The sequence below is a fragment of the Arachis hypogaea genome, chromosome 4 (genome assembly GCF_003086295.3).
Source record: "Arachis hypogaea cultivar Tifrunner chromosome 4, arahy.Tifrunner.gnm2.J5K5, whole genome shotgun sequence".
NCBI classification, from domain to species: domain Eukaryota; kingdom Viridiplantae; phylum Streptophyta; class Magnoliopsida; order Fabales; family Fabaceae; genus Arachis; species Arachis hypogaea.
The window spans coordinates 11,195,094-11,217,431 of record NC_092039.1 but is presented as its reverse complement, the minus strand read 5'-3'; the positions used below and the strand labels follow the sequence as shown (position 1 = coordinate 11,217,431).

General features: G+C 31.9%; 1 protein-coding gene across 1 annotated transcript; it reads right to left on the bottom strand.

Annotated features, from left to right (window-relative positions):
• Nucleotides 1-20,258: 20,258 nt before the first annotated feature.
• LOC112796265 (stilbene synthase 1-like) lies at nucleotides 20,259-22,073 on the bottom strand. Its single transcript, XM_025838640.3, has 2 exons — nucleotides 21,793-22,073; nucleotides 20,259-21,455 (listed from the first exon to the last, which is right to left on the bottom strand). The coding sequence occupies exons 1-2, from the start codon at nucleotides 21,968-21,970 to the stop codon at nucleotides 20,464-20,466; spliced, it is 1,170 nt and encodes a 389-aa protein (XP_025694425.1). The 5' UTR covers nucleotides 21,971-22,073; the 3' UTR covers nucleotides 20,259-20,463.
• Nucleotides 22,074-22,338: the final 265 nt, after the last annotated feature.

Genomic DNA, 22,338 nt, shown 5'->3' with positions numbered 1-22,338 from the left:
ATTTTATTTTCTACATGGTAAATGCATAATTATTGTAAAAGATGTTACAATGATATTTGGACTCCCAACAGATAATATCCTGATGTTAGAATTTACAAATAGCAGTATTATTGGTCTCGAAAATAAATTTATGATATAATTTAGCATTATACTTACTGCAGCTGATCATAAAAGAAGTGATGTCAAGCTTGCATAGCTCTGCACCTTAAAACAACACATATAATTAGATACTGCACTTGGCAGACAAATGTACATAAAGATTTATATATTATTGTTTGCGACATTTATTTTGTGACAAGTCAAAATTTTTAATTCACTGGAAATTATTGCTTTTGCTCTGAATTTTTTTTGAAATTAGGAAATTTTAGTTGGGATCTGCTTGTTTTATCACATTTGTATAAATCATTACCTCGGACATCACATTATGATTACAAAGATATGAATGACACTTTGGCGCTGCTATGTATATGGGTTTGGAAATGATTACTGTTTCTAACATTGGTGCGATCGCAGTAAAGCTTTCCGCTTGTATGTAGGTATAATTATTTAATATAATATGTTAATATATTATTTAATATGTATTGTTTAAATATATTATTTAAATATATCAATTGAAAATAATAGAGTTTCATTTTATTTTAGCTGGATTAATTGGCGATCGCAATTTCAGAGATACAAAAAATGGACAATTTTTCATATTAGGCAATTACTAGATGATATTTCTGCAAATGGGATAAGTTTTTAATTTTATTTAATAGTGTTTTTATTATTATTGTGTATTATTTTGTATTTATATTTATACGTTCGTTTTGTTATATTTTTTGCAGTTTGTGTCACTACAAAAAATGTTGGCTAAAATGACACTTATATTATGGCGGTTTTATGTAACCGCCATAATTTTTGTTAATTTCGATGCGAGTAAGAGTCTGCCATATTATTCAGGTGATTGGCGGCGGTTTTTGGAGAATGCGATGGTTTGAAATCGCCATTATCTTTAGTCTTCCTTTTCTTTAAAAAAAACAAAAATTTAAAACTTAGAGGTGATGTTGTTGTGCACAGAGAGGGTGAGAATGAGTAATGTTGCGAATGACAGAATGAGTGTAACGTGTGTATGTGACGAACTTAACCCTAGTTTTCCACTGCCGTTCATCTTATCACCACTACTAAGCTCCAAGTTGCTATAAGCAACGTTATCGTTTTTTTTTTCATTGGCGGAGGTTCTAGATCTGCTTCTCTGGCTTCAATTTGAGGTTTTATAACCACCATTCATCTCCACTGTCGTTCATCTCCGTCGCCATTCATTTGCTCGCCACCGCTCAGCTCCAAGTTGCCGTAAGAAATGTTATCGTTGTTGCTACCTTTGGCAGAGGTTCTAGGTCTGCTTCTCTGGCTTCAATTTGAAGTTTTATTGTCGACGTTCATCTCTTTGTTGCTGTTCATCTCCTCGTAAGCAAATAGTTTTAAATATAATGGCATTTTAAATATAAGGCTATGTATAAGAGTTATTACTTTTTGATTTTCAATACTAAAAATCATATATTTTGTTTAGTATTTTGTTTATGAGTTATATAATATTTTTGTTATTTTGAAATTTTAATAAAAAAAGTATTCGTTTAACGGGATAAAAAAATATTACTTTTACCCGGTAAAAAGGGCAATTTATTGTAACTGCCATTTTAAACATGAAACGTCATTTTAACCTTGTAAAAATGCCAATGTCAGGGTAAAAATGGCGGTTCAAAAATATCGTTTTAACCAATAAAAAATGCCACTTTAACCTGGTAAAAATGGCGGTTTTAAACGCCATTTTAACCAACCAAAATGCCACTCTATCGGGGTAAAAATGGTGGTTTATAAACGTCGTTTTAACCAACCAAAAACACCATTTTTATCCTGGAAATAATGGCGGTTTAATTAATTATATTAATTTCTGTTTTAGTTTAATTATATTAGTTTCTGTTTTAGTTTATTTTAGATGGTTAGAGGTTTTCATTGAATCTATTTTTCACGCTATTTAGTTTTTGTTTTGTTAATCTTAATTTCATTTAGTCAGTTGATTTTTAGTACATAGTTTAGGTAGATTAATTGTTGTTGTCAATTGATTTTTGGTGGTGAGGTTAGGATAATTTAGTTAGATTGATAGGTTCTGATCTCTACTCAATGTCTTTGGAATTATTATCTGAGATTGCTAATTCTTATTGCTAGGATTATTTGAATTGGTATGAATTATTAATTCTGCGTTTTACTGTAAATTTAGCTGAAGCATTGCTGCTGAATTTATTTGAATAATGCTTAACTATTTTGATGATTCGTTGGTTACTGTTGCTTTGTTATAAAATTACTATTTTTATGCTTATTTTGCTAATTCATATTGCCGCTGGAAGTGCTAGTTTATGCTAATTAATTACAGTGTTCTGCCATATGCATTGCTAGTGATGTTTCATCATGTTATTTTGTACTTTTTTGAGTTTGCATAGGATAAATTTTTTGGATTGTTAGAATGCTTTGAAAGTTAGAATGTTTTAAAAATTTGTTAACAAAGTTAGAATGCTATGAAAGTTAGAATACTTTGAAAAGAAAATAAGATAGAATAAAGTTAAAATGGTTTGAAACTCTAATTTAATTATTTTGAAACACTATGTAATTTCCTTTTTCTATTTACTAAACTATACCACTTTTCAAATTATTTGTTATTTCTTGAGTTTCTTCTTATGTTATTATTGGTTGGTGTTTGTTATGTTATTAATATGTTATTAATGTATTCGTTGTACAGACATGACAACAGAAAGTAGAGGTAGGTCGAGTGAGACACGTGGTCATAGTAGAGGGTGGGCTTCCACCAAATCCCCTAGGGTTGCCTTGTCATCACCCGCTATCCTAGCTACCCCGTCGACCCCTGTGACATCACAGGCAGGTCCATCGGACTAGTAATTTATCATGGTCCCAAATCCGAACTGGGTGCCTCCTTCTGCTATGCCCTCTGCAGATGCAGCGACAATGTCGATAGAGCCTGCGGTGGGTGATACCTCCAATGTCTCCAAGCAGGATACCCCTCCACCATCGCCCGTCATTTGGTTGAGGATTTGGCCCAACGGCATGCATTCATGAGTTTAATTTTTTAATATTAAGTTTGTTTATCTTAAGTTTGTTTATGCTAAGTTTGTTTATCTTATTTGATTGTTAATGTGCGGTTTGTTCTTTGACAAATTTGCACCGAACCCCAATGCTTGCACACAGTAGATATCTGAGGTTATTAAGTCCATGTACGACCATCCGTGGCCGATCTACATGCAGATCCTGGCTAAGACTAGAGAGCACTGGTTTTAGAAATGGGCGGTAAGAACCCAATTTGGTTAGAATTAATTTACTGTATTTGAACGGTATTTTATTCCAAAAAAATAATGTTGGTGAATCACTTTGTGCAGTTAAAATTCACATGGGATGTAGAGCATATATAACCTCATGATACGGAAGATCTATGACTACCAGACAACCAAACGTTTTCAGAAGATGATGAGCGATGTTTGTCAGGGAAAAGACCACCTAACCTCATGGATCCGTCCACACATCAAGCGTGATCTGGAGGCTCATTTTAGAGATAACGAGGGGTTCAAGCGTCGCCGTTTGACAAACATCACCAACAGGACTTCGCCCAGGTGGTCGAGGTATACAAGTGGGTCGGCGACCTTCATGAAGACGAAGATGAGACTGCTAAGAATTTTGGCATTGTTTTTTGTTATAGTAGTCACTTGAATTAGTTAATAGAGTTTAGGGTGTTTAATTTCCTTTTTCATTATCAACTTACTTAAGTAGTTAGTAGAGTTTAGAGTGTTTAATTTTAAGTTTTTGTGGATTTAGGTGGTTAGGAATGGTTAGAATAGGTTAGATAGGCTCTGGGATTGCTGAAAAATGTTGGATTATTTAACTATTTGCTGAAATTAATTGGAAAATGCTTGACTGTGAAAATAATGATGTTAATTTAGTTTGGATGTAACCCTTCAAGCGTGGCTAAATCCGAATTTCGGAGAGACTTTGTTGAAATTTTTATAAGATTTTTAATGAAATAAAAAAATTAAAATTATGTTTTCAAAATTAGAATTAAGATTTCCTGCTTCATATATATTTGTCTATCATTGTTTAATTTGTTCGTTTATTTTATTATTTGGTTGATATATTAATTTGTAATTTAAGTCGTTGGATCGTGAGGCGACACTGGCAGATACCTCCAAGTATACCTATATTTTGAAAGCAAACAAGGAGAGATTTGCTGACGAGCGGTCAGTGACACACTATGTGAGTTTAAATTAATCCTAAATTTCAGCTTTATTTGGTTTAAAGTTAATTATTTAACTATTATCCTAATCACAACTAACGTGTGTGTCGTAGGAGGAGTATCAACAGAGGTTGGAGGCCGCGACCCAGCAATCTCAGCCGCCTAGTGGAGTCGACGAAGCCATCTCTGATACCTCAGTCGTGGATTACAACAGGATTTGGTGAAAGACCGCCTCTGAACCCTACAAGAATCACCGCTACGGGCTGGGCTCGTTCTTTGCTAGTGGCGTCCACTCCTTCATGTTGGTGGCTTCCTGCCTTTGCCACCAGCGTTGCTGATCCCCAGGAAGTTATCGACCTGAGGGAGGAGGTACAGAAGCTAAGATAGGAGCTTCACCTGCAACAGGAGCAGTCTGAGCAGAGGTATTGAGAGATTCTTACACGCGTTGCCGCTAGCTCAGACCTAAATGAGAAGCTAGAGTAGCTCGATCGGTTGTGACAGCAAATGGAGGAGTACAGCCAGTAGATGCGCACTGGAGGCAGCGGCAATGCTACTGGTAAGGCACTGACGACAGCACCTACTCCGCCGCCTCAGCAGAAAGACCATGATGTCACCGCCACCGATGATTATCAAGATCTATAGAGATTAGGGGTTTTATGCATTTTTGTTAGTTCAGGGTACGTTATTCTACTTCCATGATATTTTATTGTATTCTTACCATTTATTTTTAAAAAAATAACTTGTTGTTTTCTGCTAATTTTAGATTTATGATAACAATTTTGTTAACAAGTGTTTTAATTTGATTTGACTGTTAGTTGTGGCTAAACAATGCTAGAAAAAAATTAAAAATAAAAAACCTACCGGCAGATGTACCATCGAATTAATCATCAACTTAGGCTTGATAATCCATTGAAAGAACCGACGACAAAATTCGCCGATAATTTTTGTTAGACGAACAAATCCTCTGATAAAAATTTTCCTGTGCCGTTTATACTGTCAACTTAGTTTTTAGATTATTTAATTGCTTAATAGTTGCGAAACATTATTGGCAAATTCATCAAATAGCATTATTCCAGCAGAATGTTTCCTTCACATTTCTTGGTATGACTTACATTGTTTAATAGAATAAGTTAATTATTAGTACTTGTTAGCCAACAATAATTTTCTCACTGTGCAGGCTTCTTTTGTAGTTAGTACTTGTTTAAGTGCTAGAAGCTTGCACTAGAGATGGATTAGTTGATGTAGATAGTAATTATTTAAAATTCATGTAATTAGATACTAGTTATTCAAGTGTCAAAGCTCAAAGCATAAAACTATTTCGTGCTAAAATTTGTTTCAACTTTCAACATTCCAACATATTTAAAGGGTTAGATTTCTCCATTTTATACCAAAGAAAAATAAGAAAACAGAAGAAGTGAAAAATAAGAAAACAGAAGAAGTGCACTTTATATATAAATAAATAGTCTAATTTATTTATGTTTGAGTCAGTCAAACAATGACATCAAAAATTCCTCTATTGATTATGATTCTTGTTATTGCTGAAAGTTCTTGAAACCTAATTCCACTTTAGTGGATTTAAGTTGATCTGAATTGCTGGTTATTATTTTCTAGTTTTCATGATTATGATTCCTGATTCTTGTTTTCTAGATGAGTAAAGTATCGTTTTTATCCCCAACGTTTGGGGTAAGTCCCAAAATTGTCCCTAACTTTTAAATCGTTCTATTTAAGTCCTTAAAGTTTCAAAATTGACTCAATGTTGTCCTGCCATTAGAGATCGATTAACAGAATTGACAGCGAGACAAAATTGAGATGATTTTGAAATGTTAGGGACTTAAATAGGACGAAAACGTTAAGGGACAAAAACGATATTTAAAAATAAATTTTAATTTTATCCTTCAATAATATCAATTTTTTACGTTACATAGTTATTCAATTATTTTTTAACTACATCTAAGTAAATTAAACTTAATCACATTACTTTTATTCTAAATAAATTTATTTTTTTATAATTTTACTCTTAAAGATTTTTACTCATCATGAAATATTTGTAGAATAAATAGTACATAAACTTGCGAAAAATAAAAAAATGATACATATATAATAAAGTATAAATTGTACTTTTTGTCTCTAATGTATCAAAATTCTTTAATGTTTAATAGTAAAAATCTTTAAAAGTAAACTTATAAAAAATAAATTTATTTATTAGAATGAAAGTAATGTGATTAAGTGTAATTTACTTATATGTGATTAAAAAAGAATTGAATAACTACGTACAGTAAAAAATTGATATTATTAAAAGATTAAATTAAAAAATTGAATAACTATGTATCGTTTTTGTCCCCAACGTTTTCGTCCTATTTACGTCTCTAACGTTTCAAAATCGTCTCAATTTTGTCCTGTCGTCAGTTTTGTTAATAGATCCCTAACGGCAGGACAACATTGAACCAATTTTAAAACGTTAGGGACTTAAATAGGATGATTTAAACATTAGGGACAACTTTAGGACTTATGCGAAATGTTGGGGACAAAAACGATACTTTACTCTTTCTAGATTTAATGATTAGGGTTGATTCTTATTTGTGGGTTGTTGTTAGGTTTTTGCCGAACCCGAACGCATGTACGCATGAGATGACGAATGTCATAAAGCTGATGTACGACCAGCCCTAACCCAGCTACACAAATATCTCCGCTGAGACCAGGCAGCACTAGTTTGAGAAATGGGCGGTAATTACTTTCATTGTTTCTGTTTTAAACCTTTTTTGCTAGTTCATATCCTCTATCTTGTTTACCTAAATTTAAAGCTTCTTTGTTGTAGCTGCACTTTATTTGGGATGCTGAGCACGACCTGGCTATTTGGAAGATATTTGACTATAGGATAGGTCGGCGACTCAAGCAGATGCTGGATGATGTTCGTCATGGGCAGGGCCAGTGGACGCTCTAGCTCTGACCAGAGGTAAAGAAGGGCCTATTAGCTCATTCAGAGACCGACTCGGGGTTCAGGCGTTGGCATCTCACCAACCAAGCTAATAGAACATCGACCAAGTCATCCAAGTACACTGGCGGCTCGGCGAGCTTCATGAAGACGAAGGCTAGGCTGGTATATAGTTCCTTTAATATTGCTAATAACTTCGTTATGTTATCTATTCTGCATATCATTACTAGGCATTCTATTAATTTTGTATTTCAATGCAACTGGCATAGTCGAAGTCATTGGAACATCAGGCCATATTGAAGCAGACGTTCAAGTATACCCACATGCTAAAGGAGAACAAAGCGAGATTTGTTGATCAGCGATCTCAGGACCATTATGTGAGTAAACATACAACTGATTATCTTCTGCTACAAAATTATTAGAGATTAACTATATATATGTCTTACTAATCATAGTAACTTGTGCTAATTGCATAGGAGTCTTACACACAGAGATTATAGGCCGTGACTCAGAAATCTCAGCAAAGTGGGGAGGATGCCGCTGATGGATCTGCGGCCTCAATCGTCAACCCCGATGCGATTTAGTACGAGACCGCCTCAGCCTCGTACAAGAACAACATATACGGGATGTGGTCATTCTTCACCAGCAGCCTTTGCATCTCGACGTTGAGGCCGTCGTTAGGCTCTACCACCAGTTGAGCCGTCCAACTCGAAGAAGGAGTGGATTTAAGGCTCTAGGTGCAGGAGCTCCAGCGTAACCTTTATTAGCAGGCTCAGGAGCTTAATGATTATCAGGAGAGGAATCAGGAGATCCTTACCCGCGTGACGTCTATGGATGAGCTCAGGTTAGAGTTTAGGGAGTCGTTGGAGCAGATGTAGCGTATGAAGGCTCAAATGGAGGTGTACTAAGCCTGAATGCGCGCCGCTGGCATCGACCTTGCTGGTGGCAATGGTAGCACTGGTGGCACTTGGACATCGTCACCGACTCCTACACCCTCGACTTAGGGCCACGAAACTGACGATGACAACTACCTGAATTTGTAGATTTTAGGTTTTTATTTTATTGTTTCATACATTTATTTGGTGTACTTGACTTTTATTTAATTTGCACATTGTATTATTTATTTATTTTAAATAAAAAGTCTTCATTATTTATGAATTGACCACTAATTGTATGAAAGAATTTAAATTTAATATTAAAATTAACCATTTATTTTAAATTCCAAAAAAAATTTAACATTACCCTTGGAATTACGGTAGGAATAATCCAATGGTAACATGGTATAAAACAACATGTTTGGCACGAACATTACCGTCGGAAAAATCCGCCAGTAATTAATTGGTTTCCTGACTGGTAATTCGCCATAAAATCTGACAGTAATTTCCGTCGAACAAATTAAATCTGATGGTAAATATTTTTTAAAAATCCGACGATAAATATGACATTACTTAGCATTTTTCTTGTAGTGCAAGACATCTCCACTAAGATATGTATGATCCTTGAGGTTGAAATCGAGCTACAAGATAATAGATTCTATGACGTATATCAAATTTGGAAACTTACTTTACGTAACACACCAACTTATATGTTTCATCTTCCACACAGTAAATGCACAGTTACCTTGAAAAATATTGCAATGATAACTGATATCCCAATAGATGGTATGCCGATGTTAGAATTTACAAAAAACAACATTACTGACCTCAAAAATAAATTTATGATACAATTTAGCATTGTACCTACTGTAGTTAATCGTAAAGGAAGCGGTGTCAAGTTTGCATGGCTTTGCACCTAAATCACTGCATGTAGTTGGGTACAGCACTCGGTAGACAGATGTACGTGAAGATTCACATATTATTCGTTTGGGACAAATTTATTTGATGACAAATTAGGATTGTTAATCCATAGGAAGTTCTTGCTTCTGTTTCAAAAATTTTCTAAGATTAGGGGTTTTAGTTGGGAATCTGCTTGCCTGACACATTTATATAGAGCATTATGTCAGACATCATGTTCTGATTACAAGGATGTGGATGGCACTTTGGCACTACTATGTGTATGGGCTTGGGAACGGTTATCGTTCCTAGCACGCACTGGTTCAATCACAGCAAAAATTTTCGCTTACGTGCAAGTAAAATTACTTAATATTATATTTTAATATGTATTGTTTAAATATATTATTAAATATATCAATCGTGAAAATTAAGGTTTTATTTTATTTCAGCTGGATTGATGGGCGATTGCAATTTCAAGGATATAAAAAGTGGACCATCTCTCATATTAGGCAGTTACTAGATGATATTCTTGCAAATAGGATAAATTTTTTATTCTATTTTATAGTGTTTTTATTATTGTGCATCTTTTATTTATATTTATACGTTCATTTTGTTACGTTTTTTGCTTTTCGCAGTTTGTGTGAACCCAAATAGTCATGATCATTAGGGGTGCACATTAAAAAATCAAAATGCGGTTAACGAGTTAAAAAATCATAACCACATTTTGGTTAACCAATTTAACAAAACAATTTTAAAATCATATCTATATTTTTTAAAATTGGTTAACCAAAACCAAATTTAAAAATACCGGTTAACCAAAACCAAAACCAAATTTTAAAACATTTTATTTTTAATTTTCTATCTAGAGTAAAAATTCAATTTAAAAAAAAACTTTTTTTAGAAAACCGGTTTTTTATCCAAAAATTGGTTTTATTTTTTTAAAAACCAATATTTTTGCAAAATCGGTTTTTATTTTTATAACCGGTTAAAAATCGGTTTTTAAATTTAATAACCGGTTAATAAATAGTTTTATCATATAAAACTAATTTGGTTAATTAATCAATATTAAATATTTGGTTAATGATGAGCGGATAATTTATACGCTTTTTGGCATTATTTTTAGGTAGTTTTAGTAGGATCTAGCTACTTTTTAGTATATTTTTATTAGTTTTTAAGAAAAATTCACATTTCTAGACTTTAGTATGAGTTTGTGTGTTTTTCTGTGATTTTAGGTATTTTCTGGCTGAAATTGAGGAACCTGAGCAAAAATCTGATTCAGAGGCTGAAAAAGGACTGCTGATGTTGTTGGATTCTGACCTCCCTGCACTTGAAGTGGATTTTTGGAGCTACAGAATCCCAAATAGAGAGCTCTCAACTGCGTTGGAAATTAGACATCCAGGGCTTTCCAGAAATATATAATAGTTTATACTTTGTCCGAGTTTAGATGACGCAAATTGGTGTTCAACGCTAGCTTTCTGCCCTATTCTGGCGTTAAACGCCAGAAACAAGTTGCAAGCTAGAGTCAAATGCCAGAAACAAGTTACAAATTGGCGTTTAACTCCAAGGAAGGCCTCTACATATGAAAGCTTCAATGCTCAGCCCAAGCACACACCAAGTGGGATCGGAAGTGGATTTCTGCATCATTTACTTATTTCTGTAAACCCTAGTAACTAGTCTAGTATAAATAGGACTTTTTACTATTGTATTTTCATCTTTGGATTATCCTTAGATCATCTTTGAACGTTTAGTCCTTAGACCTAGGTCTTGGTTATTCTGGTTCCCTCTCTAGGGCCGAAGCCAATGAACACCATTATCACTTATGTATTTTCAACGGTGGAGTTTCTACACACCATAGATTAAGGTGTGGAGCTCTGCTGTTCCTCGAGTATTAATGCAAAGTACTATTGTTCTTCTATTCAATTCATACTTATTCTTATTCTAAGATATTCATTCGCACACCAGAACATGATGAATGTGATGATTATGTGACACTCATCACCATTATCACTCATGAACGCGTGATTGACAACCACTTCCGTTCTACATGAAAACAAGCTTGAATGTATATCTCTTGGGTTTCTAATCAATGATTCACATCGACTTCCCTCTGACAATGGGCATCTGAATCCGAGAATAGAATCTTCGTGGTATAGGCTAGAATCCATTGGCAGAATTCTTGAGATCTGGAAAGTCTAAACCTTGTCTGTGGTATTCCGAGTAGGATCTGGGATGGGATGACTGTGACGAGCTTCAAACTCGTGACTGTAGGGCGTGGTGACAGACACAAAAGGATAGTAAATCCTATTCCTACACGATCGAGAACCAACAGCTGATTAGCCATACGATATCTGTGCATGGTATTTTTCATCCGAGACGAGAGATCCGACAGTTGATTAGCCGTACAGAAACCGTAGAGGACCATTTTCACTGAGAGAACGGGAAATATCCATTAACAATGGTGACACCCAACATACAGCTTGCCATAGAAAGGAGTATGAAGGATTGGATGAAGGCAATAGGAAAGCCGAGATTCAGAAGGAACAACACATCTCCATATGCTTATTTGAAATTCCCACCAATAAATTACATAAGTATCTCTATCTTTATTTTATGTTTATTTATATTTTAATTATCAAAACTCCATAACCATTTGAATCTGCCTGACTGAGATTTACAAGATGACCATAGCTTGCTTCAAGCCGACAATCTCTGTGGGATCGATCCTTACTCACGTAAGGTTTATTACTTGGACGACCCAGTGCACTTGCTGGTTAGTTATGCGAAGTTGTGAAAAAGAGTTGAGATTACAATTGTGTGTACCAAGTTGTTGGCGCCATTGAGATCACAATTTCATGCACCAGTTAACCAAAAAATAAGTTTGATTTTTGGATTAATTAACCAAACCATGTACAGCCTTAATGATCATATAAGGAACATTGTAGTTCCAAATGACATCTTGCAGCATTGCTTAATATAGAGTGCAACCGTGTAACATGATAAGTGCCCTCAACTATTATATCTTCTTCATCCACATCTTCAGTTGGACCAGCAATATGATAAGAGCCCTCAAATTTCTTTTCGTTTTTAGTGTTATAAATCGTCCAGTTGATGTTAGTTTCTGATAAATAACCTCAACTAATTCTTTTAACTCAACATATAACTCTATCTTTGACACTTGTATCCGTGATTGCTGGTAGATCGAGAAATCCGTTGCATACTTGCTTCATTAGCCACATACATTATTTGAAACTGAACGAAACCATCGAATACTAACACAGGCTGTCTACAAAGAATACTTGTAACTCTCTTTAATACTTGATTATCAACATATTGACAAAATATACTCTTAGATTTCTCATATGTTATTGCAAAAGAGTAACAAAATCACATAGATTTTCACACACAAAACTCATACCTTCAGATTTTTCAAAAAAAATTTGATCATTATAATATATTTTCAACTTAGCACGTCTCTCTATTTTTATAATCTTACACTCTCAAGGAAAAAATCTCTCACAGTCACACTCACACTCACTCAGTCACACTCACACTCAACCTAACACAATACGTCTCTTATATAACGTCAATATGCCCCTGTGTAATGTCAATACACCTCTTGTATATTGACAATAACTCTGTGTATTGTATTTTTAATATTAAAATAACACAATATGTCTCCTGTGTCTTGTATTTTTAAATATTTAAAAATGCAATATGCTTTCTGTATGTTGTTGCAGATAAATTAGAAAAAAAATTGCTACAACAATTTGTGTACATAAGATCTAAGAATTAAGTGTTATACCAAAACCTGATAAACATCTAAAAAAAACAAATACCTAGAAAAACAGCAACGAAATTGTTATTTTTGCAAAATTGACTAATAAATATATTAAATCATAAATGTTCTTATTTTGTTACAAAATGAACATTAATGAATTTTGTATTTAGATAAAAAATTAAATTCCTAAGTTTTTGTAACAATTTATTAAATTTAATTAATACTATTTTATTAACATATCAAACCAAAAACATAAAAGTTTATTAATATTCTCAAATAAAAATTAGATAGAATAAAATGCTACTTTTGTTGATCCTACGACATACATTTAACTGTACAATATTTTCAAATATGAGAAAATAATGTGTTTTTTTACGAGATGTTTAAATAATATTTTTTACTTTTTATTTATAAAATATATATTTTTCTTTTCTTAAGATTAAACTAACATACATTATAGTTTATTTTTCTAAAATATCTACCAATAATTATTATTTATAATTATCTATAAATTAATAAAAATCATTTAGTTGCTTCAAATAATAATAATAATATAGAATATATATTTATTATTATAATAAATTTTACTTATCTTTTATATTTTAACTCATTACAAAAATATTTAATTTGAAAGTTTATATATTTCAGTATTAATAATTTAATAAATTTGATCTCTTATAATGATAAAAAAATTAGATAGATATACAAAAAAATAAGAATTGAAATTAAATGAAAAAGATGACTTGAAATTAAAAAGGAACAGATAAAAATTGAATATAATAAAAGAGAATCACTCTACCTTCTAAACAAATTCTTAATGTAACAAGAAAGACTCAACCAACTTTACTTATTCGCACTATGATTTGAGATAAAAATAAAATTGAATAAAAGAGAATCATTTTACTTTTGTTTTTTTATTCCGTTTCTGATGAGACAAAAATGACACTTACTCAATTTTACTTGTTCTTATCATAGTTTCATCATGAAACTGTTGATGTAACTGTCAAGTGATTTTTCACAACTCTAATTTCTTTCTCTCACACAGTTACAATAGTTTAAGAGATACCTATACACCTCATATTATTTTAAAGATTAAAAAAAAATCTTAAACTGACTAATATAAAGTTCAATTTTCAAACTAAATAAATAAAATAAAAATATTTAAAATTAAATTAAACATTCTAACACTAAAAAAATATAAATTGATCGACAACTACTAAATAATATCTATCCAAATTACGAATATTTAAAAATATATCATATTTATTTATTTTTTATATTTTATCAGATAATATAAAATATTTTAATTTGTTATAAAAATATCTAATTTAAATTTTTATACATTTCATGATCATTAAGGAAGTAAATTTTATTTATTATTAATGTAATAAATTTTATTCATTTTAATATTTTTAATAAGTTAAAATATTTTATATTATGTGGTAAAATATACAATAATAATAAATATATTTTTTATATTAATATTTGAATAAACCAAATAATTATCATTAATTTATATATATAAATATAATCTTAATAATTATTGATGGATATTATGGTCGAATAGATTAAATTAAAGTATATATTATTTTAATCTTAAATGAGAAAGTAATAATGTAAATTTTATAAATAGATGGAAAAAATGTCATTTAAATATGTCGCAGAAGAACAGAGTGTCAATATCTCTTAAGTAGGTGTATTTTTCATTACGGAAGACGAAAAACCTGCCGAAATGAGTATCCGTAGATATTATTAACAACAGAAAATTATATGAGATTTCACGAAGTAGCTATGAGAATGGAAATATTATAAGTATCCATCCTACAAAAATGCGTTAAATTGATGCAAATACAAAATTACTTAATTGTTCTCATATAAGAACAGCGTATACGGGACATGGTCGTTCTTCACCAGTAGCCTTCGCACCTCAACGTTGAGGCCGTCGTCAGGCTCCACCACCAGTCGAGCTGTCCAGCTCGAGGAAGGCGTGGATTTAAGGCTCCAAGTATAGGAGTTCCAGCACAGCCTTCGTTAGCAGGCTCAATGGCTTAATGATTATCAGGAGAGGAATCAAGAGATCCTCACCCGTGTGACGTCTACGGATGAGCTCAGACTGGAGTTTAGGGAGTCACTGGAGCAGATGCAGTGTATGGAGGTTCAGATAGAGGTGTACCAGGCCTAGATGCGTGCCGTTGGCATCGACCCTGCAGGTGGCAGTGGTGCACTGGTGGCACATGGACATCGTCCCTGCCTCCTACACCCCCGACTTAGGGCCACGAAACTGACGACGACGACTACCTGAATTTGTAGATATTAGGTTTTTGTTTTATTATTTCATACATTCATTTAGTGTACTTGACTTTTATTTAATTTGAATATTGTATTGTTTATTTACTTTAAATAAAAAAGTCTTCATTATTTCTGAATTGACCATCAATTGTATGAAAAAATTTAAAATTAAAATTAAAATTAACCATTTATTTCAAATTCCAAAAAAAATTGACATTACCGTTGGAAAAATCCGCCGGTAATCAATTGGTTTCCTGAGCCAGTAATCCACCACAAAATTTGACAGTAATTTTCGTCGGATGAAATAAATCCAACGGTAAATATTTGCCAGCGAGGTTTACACCGTGTGATTATTTTCGTTGGTAAATTTGATGATAAATTGATTACCATCGGATATATTTGAAGATCCGACAGTAAATTTGACATTACTCAGCATTTTTCTTGTAGTGTAAGATATCTCCACTAAGATATGTATGATCCCCGAGGTTGAAATCGAACTACAAGATAGTAGATTCTATCACGTATATCAAATTTGGAAACTTACTTTACGCAACACACCAACTTATATGTTTCATCTTCCACACAGTAAATACACAGTTACCTTGGAAAATATTGCAATGATACTTGATATCCCAATAGATGGTATGCCAATGTTAGAATTTACAAATACTAACATTACTAGCCTAAAAAATAAATTTATGATACAATTTAGCATTGTACCTATTGTAGTTGATCGTAAAGGAAGTGGTGTCAAGTTTGCATGGCTTTGCACCTAAATCACCGCATGTAGTTGGATACAGCACTCGGTAGACAGATGTACGTGAAGATTCACATATTAATTATTTGGGACAAATTTGTTTTATGACAAGTTAGGATTGTTAATCCATTGGAAGTTCTTGCCTCTGTTTTGAAAATTTTCTAAGATTAGGGGTTTTAGTTGGGAATTTTCTTGCCTAACAGATTTATATAGAGCATTATGTTGGACATCATGTTATGATTACAAGCATGTGGATGGCACTTTGGCACTACTATGTGTATGGGCTTGGGAACGGTTACCGTTCCTAGAACTAGTTCAAGCATAGCAAAAATTTTTGCCTACGTGCAAGTAACATTACTTTATATAATATGTTAATATATATTATTTAATATGTATTATTTAAATATATTATTAAATATATTGATTGTGAAAATTAAGGTTTTATTCTATTTCAGCTGGATTGATTGGCGATCGTAATTTCAAGGAAATAAAAAGTAGACCATCTCTCATATCAGGCAGTTACTAAATGATATTCTTGCAGATTCGGTAAATTTTTTATTCTATTTAATAGTGTTTCTATTTTTGTGCATCTTTTATTTATATTTATACGTTCATTTTGTTACGTTTTTTACTTTTTGCAGTTTGTGTAAACCCTAATAGTCATGATCATTAGGGGTGCATATTAAAAAATCAAGATGTGGTTTACCAGTTAAAAAATTATAACCACATTTTGGTTAACCAATTTAACAAAACAATTTTAAAATCATATCTATATTTTTTAAAATTGGTTAACCAAAACCAAATTTAAAAAAAAATTTTGATTAACCAAAACCAAAATCAAATTTTAAAAAATTTTAATTTTAATTTTCTAGAGTAAAAATTCAATTTAAAAAAATAGTTTTTTTTAGAAAATCAGTTTTTTGATCCAAAAATCGATTTTCTGGTTTAAAAACTGGTTTTTTATCCAAAAATTGGTTTTTATTTTTATAACCGATTAATAACTAGTTTTATCATATAAAACCAATTTGGTTAATTAACCAAGATTAAAGTTTTGGTTAACCAAAAATTAAGTTTGGTTTTTGGATTAACCAAACCATGTACAACCTTAATGATCATATAAGGAACATTGTAGTTCCAAATAACATCTTGCAGCATTGCTTAATATAGAGTGCAACCGTGCAACATGATAAGTGCCCTCAACTATTATATCATCTTCATCCACATCTTCACTTGGACCAGCAATATGATAAGTGCCCTCAAATTCCGATAAATAACCTCAACCACTACAAAAAAAATTGATTAAAATGGCGGTTTTTCAGGATTATTACGATGGTTTGAACCGCTATTATTACCTTAAACGACGCTAAAAAAACTGCCATAATTTGAAGTGCCATTTGGTTATTACGGTAGTTTTTGAAAAACCGCCACAATTACCTGGTTAAAATAGTGTTTGTTGGATTGTTTAAAACGACGGTTTAAACTGCCGTTATTCCCTATACATGATGCATGGCAATTACAAACCGCCACAATTTCAAAAAATGGCAAAACCTAACCGCTGCAGTAATTTCCATTAAAATCGCCATAATAATCATAAAAAATTTAAAATCTCACTATTTTGAAACTGCCAAATATTTTTAATAAGTTAAAATATTTTATATTATGTGGTAAAATTAAAGTATATATTATTTTAATCTTAAATGAGAAAGGAATAATGTCAATTTTATAAATAGATGAAAAAAATGTCATTGAAATATGTTACAGAAGAACAGAGTGTCAATATCTCTTTAAGCAACGGTACTTTTCATTACGAAAGATGAAAAGCCTACCGAAATGAGTAGGGGTGTACACGAATCGGATAGGGCAAAAAATTCGATCCAATCCACACAATTCTCATCGGATCGGATCGGATATCGGATATATCTGCATAATTGAATCTTCTCTTTTTAATCATATTTCTATGTCAAACATTCAATAAAAATATTTCTTTCACATTTTTAAACTTATTTATTCCTAAAATTTTTTTAATCAAACTTTTCCTAAATAACAAAAACAAAATAATACAATATATGAATAATAATTACTAACTAAAACATACAAACAAGTAAATATAATACCAAACATATATATTTATTTATTTTTAATTATTATTGTGCAGATATGCGAATGTAGAACAGATATCCGCGATCCGATCATTGTGTGGATCGAATCGTATCCGTAATTTTCGAATCTGATGCAGATACAATCCAATCCATGAACACCCCTAGAAATGAGTATCCATGGATATTATTGACGATAGAAAATTATATGAGAATTTACGAAGTATCTATGAGAATGGAAACATTATAAGTATCCATCCTACAAAAATTCGTTAAATTGATGCGAATATAAAATTACTTAATTGTTCTCATATATATATATTAATGTTAATTCAATTTTTTCTTCAATTATATTTCTATTGTCATTCACTGGTATTTCAGTCATCATAGATCATTTTCATTCTTACTAACCATGAATGGTGATATTATGTTAAATTGTGTTATATTTTGTTAGATTATATTAAATTATATTTTTTATTAATTTTCTTTAAAATTTTTAAACGAAGAGGAGAAGGAGAGAATACCCGTTCAATAGATAGTGATTGCTATCTCTATTCCTCACTCATGTTATTAACGTATAATTAATATGCCAGTTGGATATATTATGGTATTAAAAGATAACTAAAATCCCACTAACATGGCGGTAACCAAATTGATATATAAATCATTTGGCAAAATATATCACATTTGTTTAAGATATTCCACTATTTGTGTCAACATCAGCATGCAATAATACATCCCCTCTAGTGTAATGTAATAGGCATCGGTCGTTAGTTATTATGTTCTTCATTGGCAACTATATAAATATTATTTTGTTCATTTCTTAATATAAATATCTCTCTTGCTAAGAATTATTACAGATGCATGAAGAAAACATAACCGAATAATAATAGATATGGCCACGCTTTTTAACCGTGACAAGAGATGAAAGCGTGGCAAAAAAGCGTGCTGATAGATTCACAAAAGCGTGGTGATAGAATAATCGGCACGCTCGCAGATGTGACCCTTTCAAAAGCGTGTCGATAGCTCAAAAAACGTGACGAAAAACTATCGGCACTCTTTTAAGAACTTTTCGGCACGCTTTAAAAGCGTGACAGAAATCTTATTTTCTTGTAGTGCCACTGCATCAAACGTATGAAATAGGTGATGCTCTAGTGCTTTACCTAGGGCGGTACGAATATGGATCTAATTCACAAGATCTACATTATTTATTTATATATATTTGAAATTTATAGATATAACTCGACCCACAAATTTATTGGATTGGATTATATCGAAATTCAATATGTACATAATAAAATCGAATAAGAAATTTTGAATATATATTTATAATCTAGTCGTCTACAAGTAAATTCTAATAAAAAAATTAAATTATTTGATTATTTTTTTATTATTATGATTGATATATGTTTGGTTGTTTTATTTTTATTATTTATAAAATATTATTTAATAATATTTTAAAAGTAAATAGATATAAAAGAGTAAAAAAAATCAATTTTTTTATTTTTGGATTTTTTAAAGATATTTTTTAATACAATAATACTATATGACGAAGTTATTTTAGTAACTAAATTCAATAAAGTTAGTCAAATAATTTATTATAAACACAATAAAAATTAGCTAAAGAAAAATAAAAAAACGCATAGAAAAATAAAAAATTTAGTTGAATTTAGTTTTAAAAAAATAGATTAATTAACACATGCATTCCACTAATCTATTATACATAAAAAGAATCGTGAGCAGTTTTGTGCACAAACATAATAATAATAATAGAATAACGAGCAAGTTGTCTGTTTACATAAGTGTCGATGGTTCGAATTTTATTTTGTGCATGTAGCAGTTTATTGGTCAATTATATATTCTTAAATAGAGTCTAGTATTCCTTGACCTACCAAACTAAAAGATACCGCGAGAAAAAAAAACCAATGGTTACAAAAATTTCCGTTATTTTCTCAATGTATTTCAGCAACTGTATATGCTACTTTAATGCCACTGGAGCTTTGACTGGATCACTAGAACAATACACAATACTAAGAAATTGAATTTTGTTCCGTATTTATAGCAACACAAGATGATATGATGAGTATTCTTTTTCTGTAAAATTAATTTTATTATATTCAAACTTGGATAACAACATATTAAAAATTAGACAATAAAAGTAACAATATTATATAATTATATATGAGATACTTCAAAGTTCAAACACACGATAATATAAAGATTACAAATACATAATACATCAATCCTTGTACTATTATCATACCAAATACTTTTTGACTTTATCTTCAATGAAACCTCATGCGAAGGCGCTTATAGTTGTTTTAAAATGAAATTACAAACCAAATATTAGTATATATCATGTTGCTCAATTGAAAAAAATTTGATATATTTGTTAACTAATAGTTACAAAAGTTGATAATAAATCTTCACATAAAGAATTACGTTAGACATTTTTGTCTAAGTTTTCACTCTGCTAGCAATACAATCAAAACCTTATTCTTAAGCAAAAGATAATTATTAAAAAGTAACACAATCACATATATGCAGTGAGATATAATAAACTGCATCATATGGCCACACTGCGGAGAACAACAGTTTCAATAGTGAGACCAGGACCAAAACCGAAAAGCACACCCCAATCAAGTCCTTCTCCGGTGGTTTTAAGTCCTGCTTCAAGTGACTTCTTTCTCATCAAATCCATAATGAAGAACACACACGCACTTGACATGTTACCATAATTGCTAAGCACATCTCTGGTGGCTTTCATCTTCTCTGGTTTCAAGTTCACCTTCTCTTCAACTTGGTCCAAAATTGCACGTCCACCAGGATGTGCAATCCAAAATATTGAGTTATAATCAGATATACCTAGTGGATCAAAAGCTTTACTGAGTGCATCATTGATGTTTTGTGAAATAATATCCGGAACACTCTTGTTAAGATAGAAGGTGAGTCCAACTTCACGAAGGAGACCACCGATGGCTCCATGGCTGTTAGGGACAAGTTGTTGATCAGTTGAAACAATCTCAAAGAGAGGATTCTCAACCTCTGGAACAGGATCAGAACCAATGATAATCGCAGCAGCTCCATCGGCAAACAATGCTTGCCCTACAAGACTATCCATGTCTGTCTCACTAGGACCACGAAAAGTGACTGAAGTATTTTCAGAACAAACAATAAGCACACGAGCATCCTTGTTGTTTTCAGCCAAGTCCTTAGCCAAACGAAGGACAGTGCCGCCAGCGAAGCAGCCTTGGTGGTACATCATGTACCTCTTGACACTTGGGTCGAGCCCTAAGAGTACGATGAGTTCGTAATCAACGCCAGGCAACGCAACGCCGCTGGTGGTGCAGAAGATCAAATGTGTGATCTTAGACATTGGCTGACCCCATTCCTTGATTGCCTTAGTTGCAGCCTCTTTTCCAACTCTTGGTACCTCCCTAATCATCATGTCTTCCCTTGCATCCAAGGACGGTGCTTTGTATGCGCACATGTTAGGATTCTCCTTGAGTATTTCTTCTGTTAAATACATATGTCTGTTCTTGATCTGTGTTCTCTCACCTGAAATAATATGTAATTCACATCCATCAAGTTTTTTGTCAAATATAAAATTTGTTTATCACCATTTTTGTTATTTTTATCACATTTGTAAATCTTGAGTTATTTTTGTAGTGATTTGAATCTTTAGATGCTATTTTAATAGTTTTTCCAAACTTATAATTAGAAAAATACTTTTATCATTAAATAGTTATTGTTATTATTAATATTAAGCAGGAAGTATGATATATCGTAGAATATGTTAATTATTACGTATTAATTAATATAAATGTAAAATGATGAATTTTTTTGATAAATATTTAAAATAAAACAAAACTAAAATATTAATAAAACTACATACAAATGCGCTGAAATTTCTTCTTGAGGTCGGTCATGTGCTCGCTATTGGTTACTCTAAAATAGTAATCTGCATATGTGCTCTGATCAACACAGTTTGGTGGATTTGCTGTGCCAATCGCTAATACGGTTGCAGGGCCTTCTGCTCTTTGAACCTTGCGGATGTCACTCGCAGACACCATCTTTTCTTAGCTGTGTTTTTTGGAATAGCAAAGCTTGGCTATGTTGTTTGGGATAGCAAAGCTTATTAGCTATGTTCTTTGGGATTTTGGTGAAGACTTAGGCAGGGGGAGGGGGGATATTTATATGCATGAGAGTAGGGGCATATATGGCATTGAATGGACGAAATGGAACATACATAGAAAAAGCGTGCTCAAACGATATTCTCTGACTTCTTCGTTGTTTTATTGCTTTACTTTGACTTTGATTGATTGTGTATGTATCATGATTTATTTTACATATTTGTGTAGTTTTGGTATTATTTAATTCATGATATTGTGGATATGGCGGCTTAGATTGGTGGTATATTTCTTTAATTCTTTATAGTGCT

What these genes read in the sequence shown, in the direction of transcription:
- LOC112796265 (XM_025838640.3), bottom strand. Translation starts at nt 21,970, where the DNA reads ATGGTGTCTGCGAGTGACATCCGCAAGGTTCAAAGAGCAGAAGGCCCT. An exon ending in GAAGAAATTTCAGCGCATTT is followed by an intron (nt 21,456 to 21,792) that starts GTATGTAGTTTT and finishes ATATTATTTCAG; the next exon opens with GTGAGAGAACACAGATCAAG.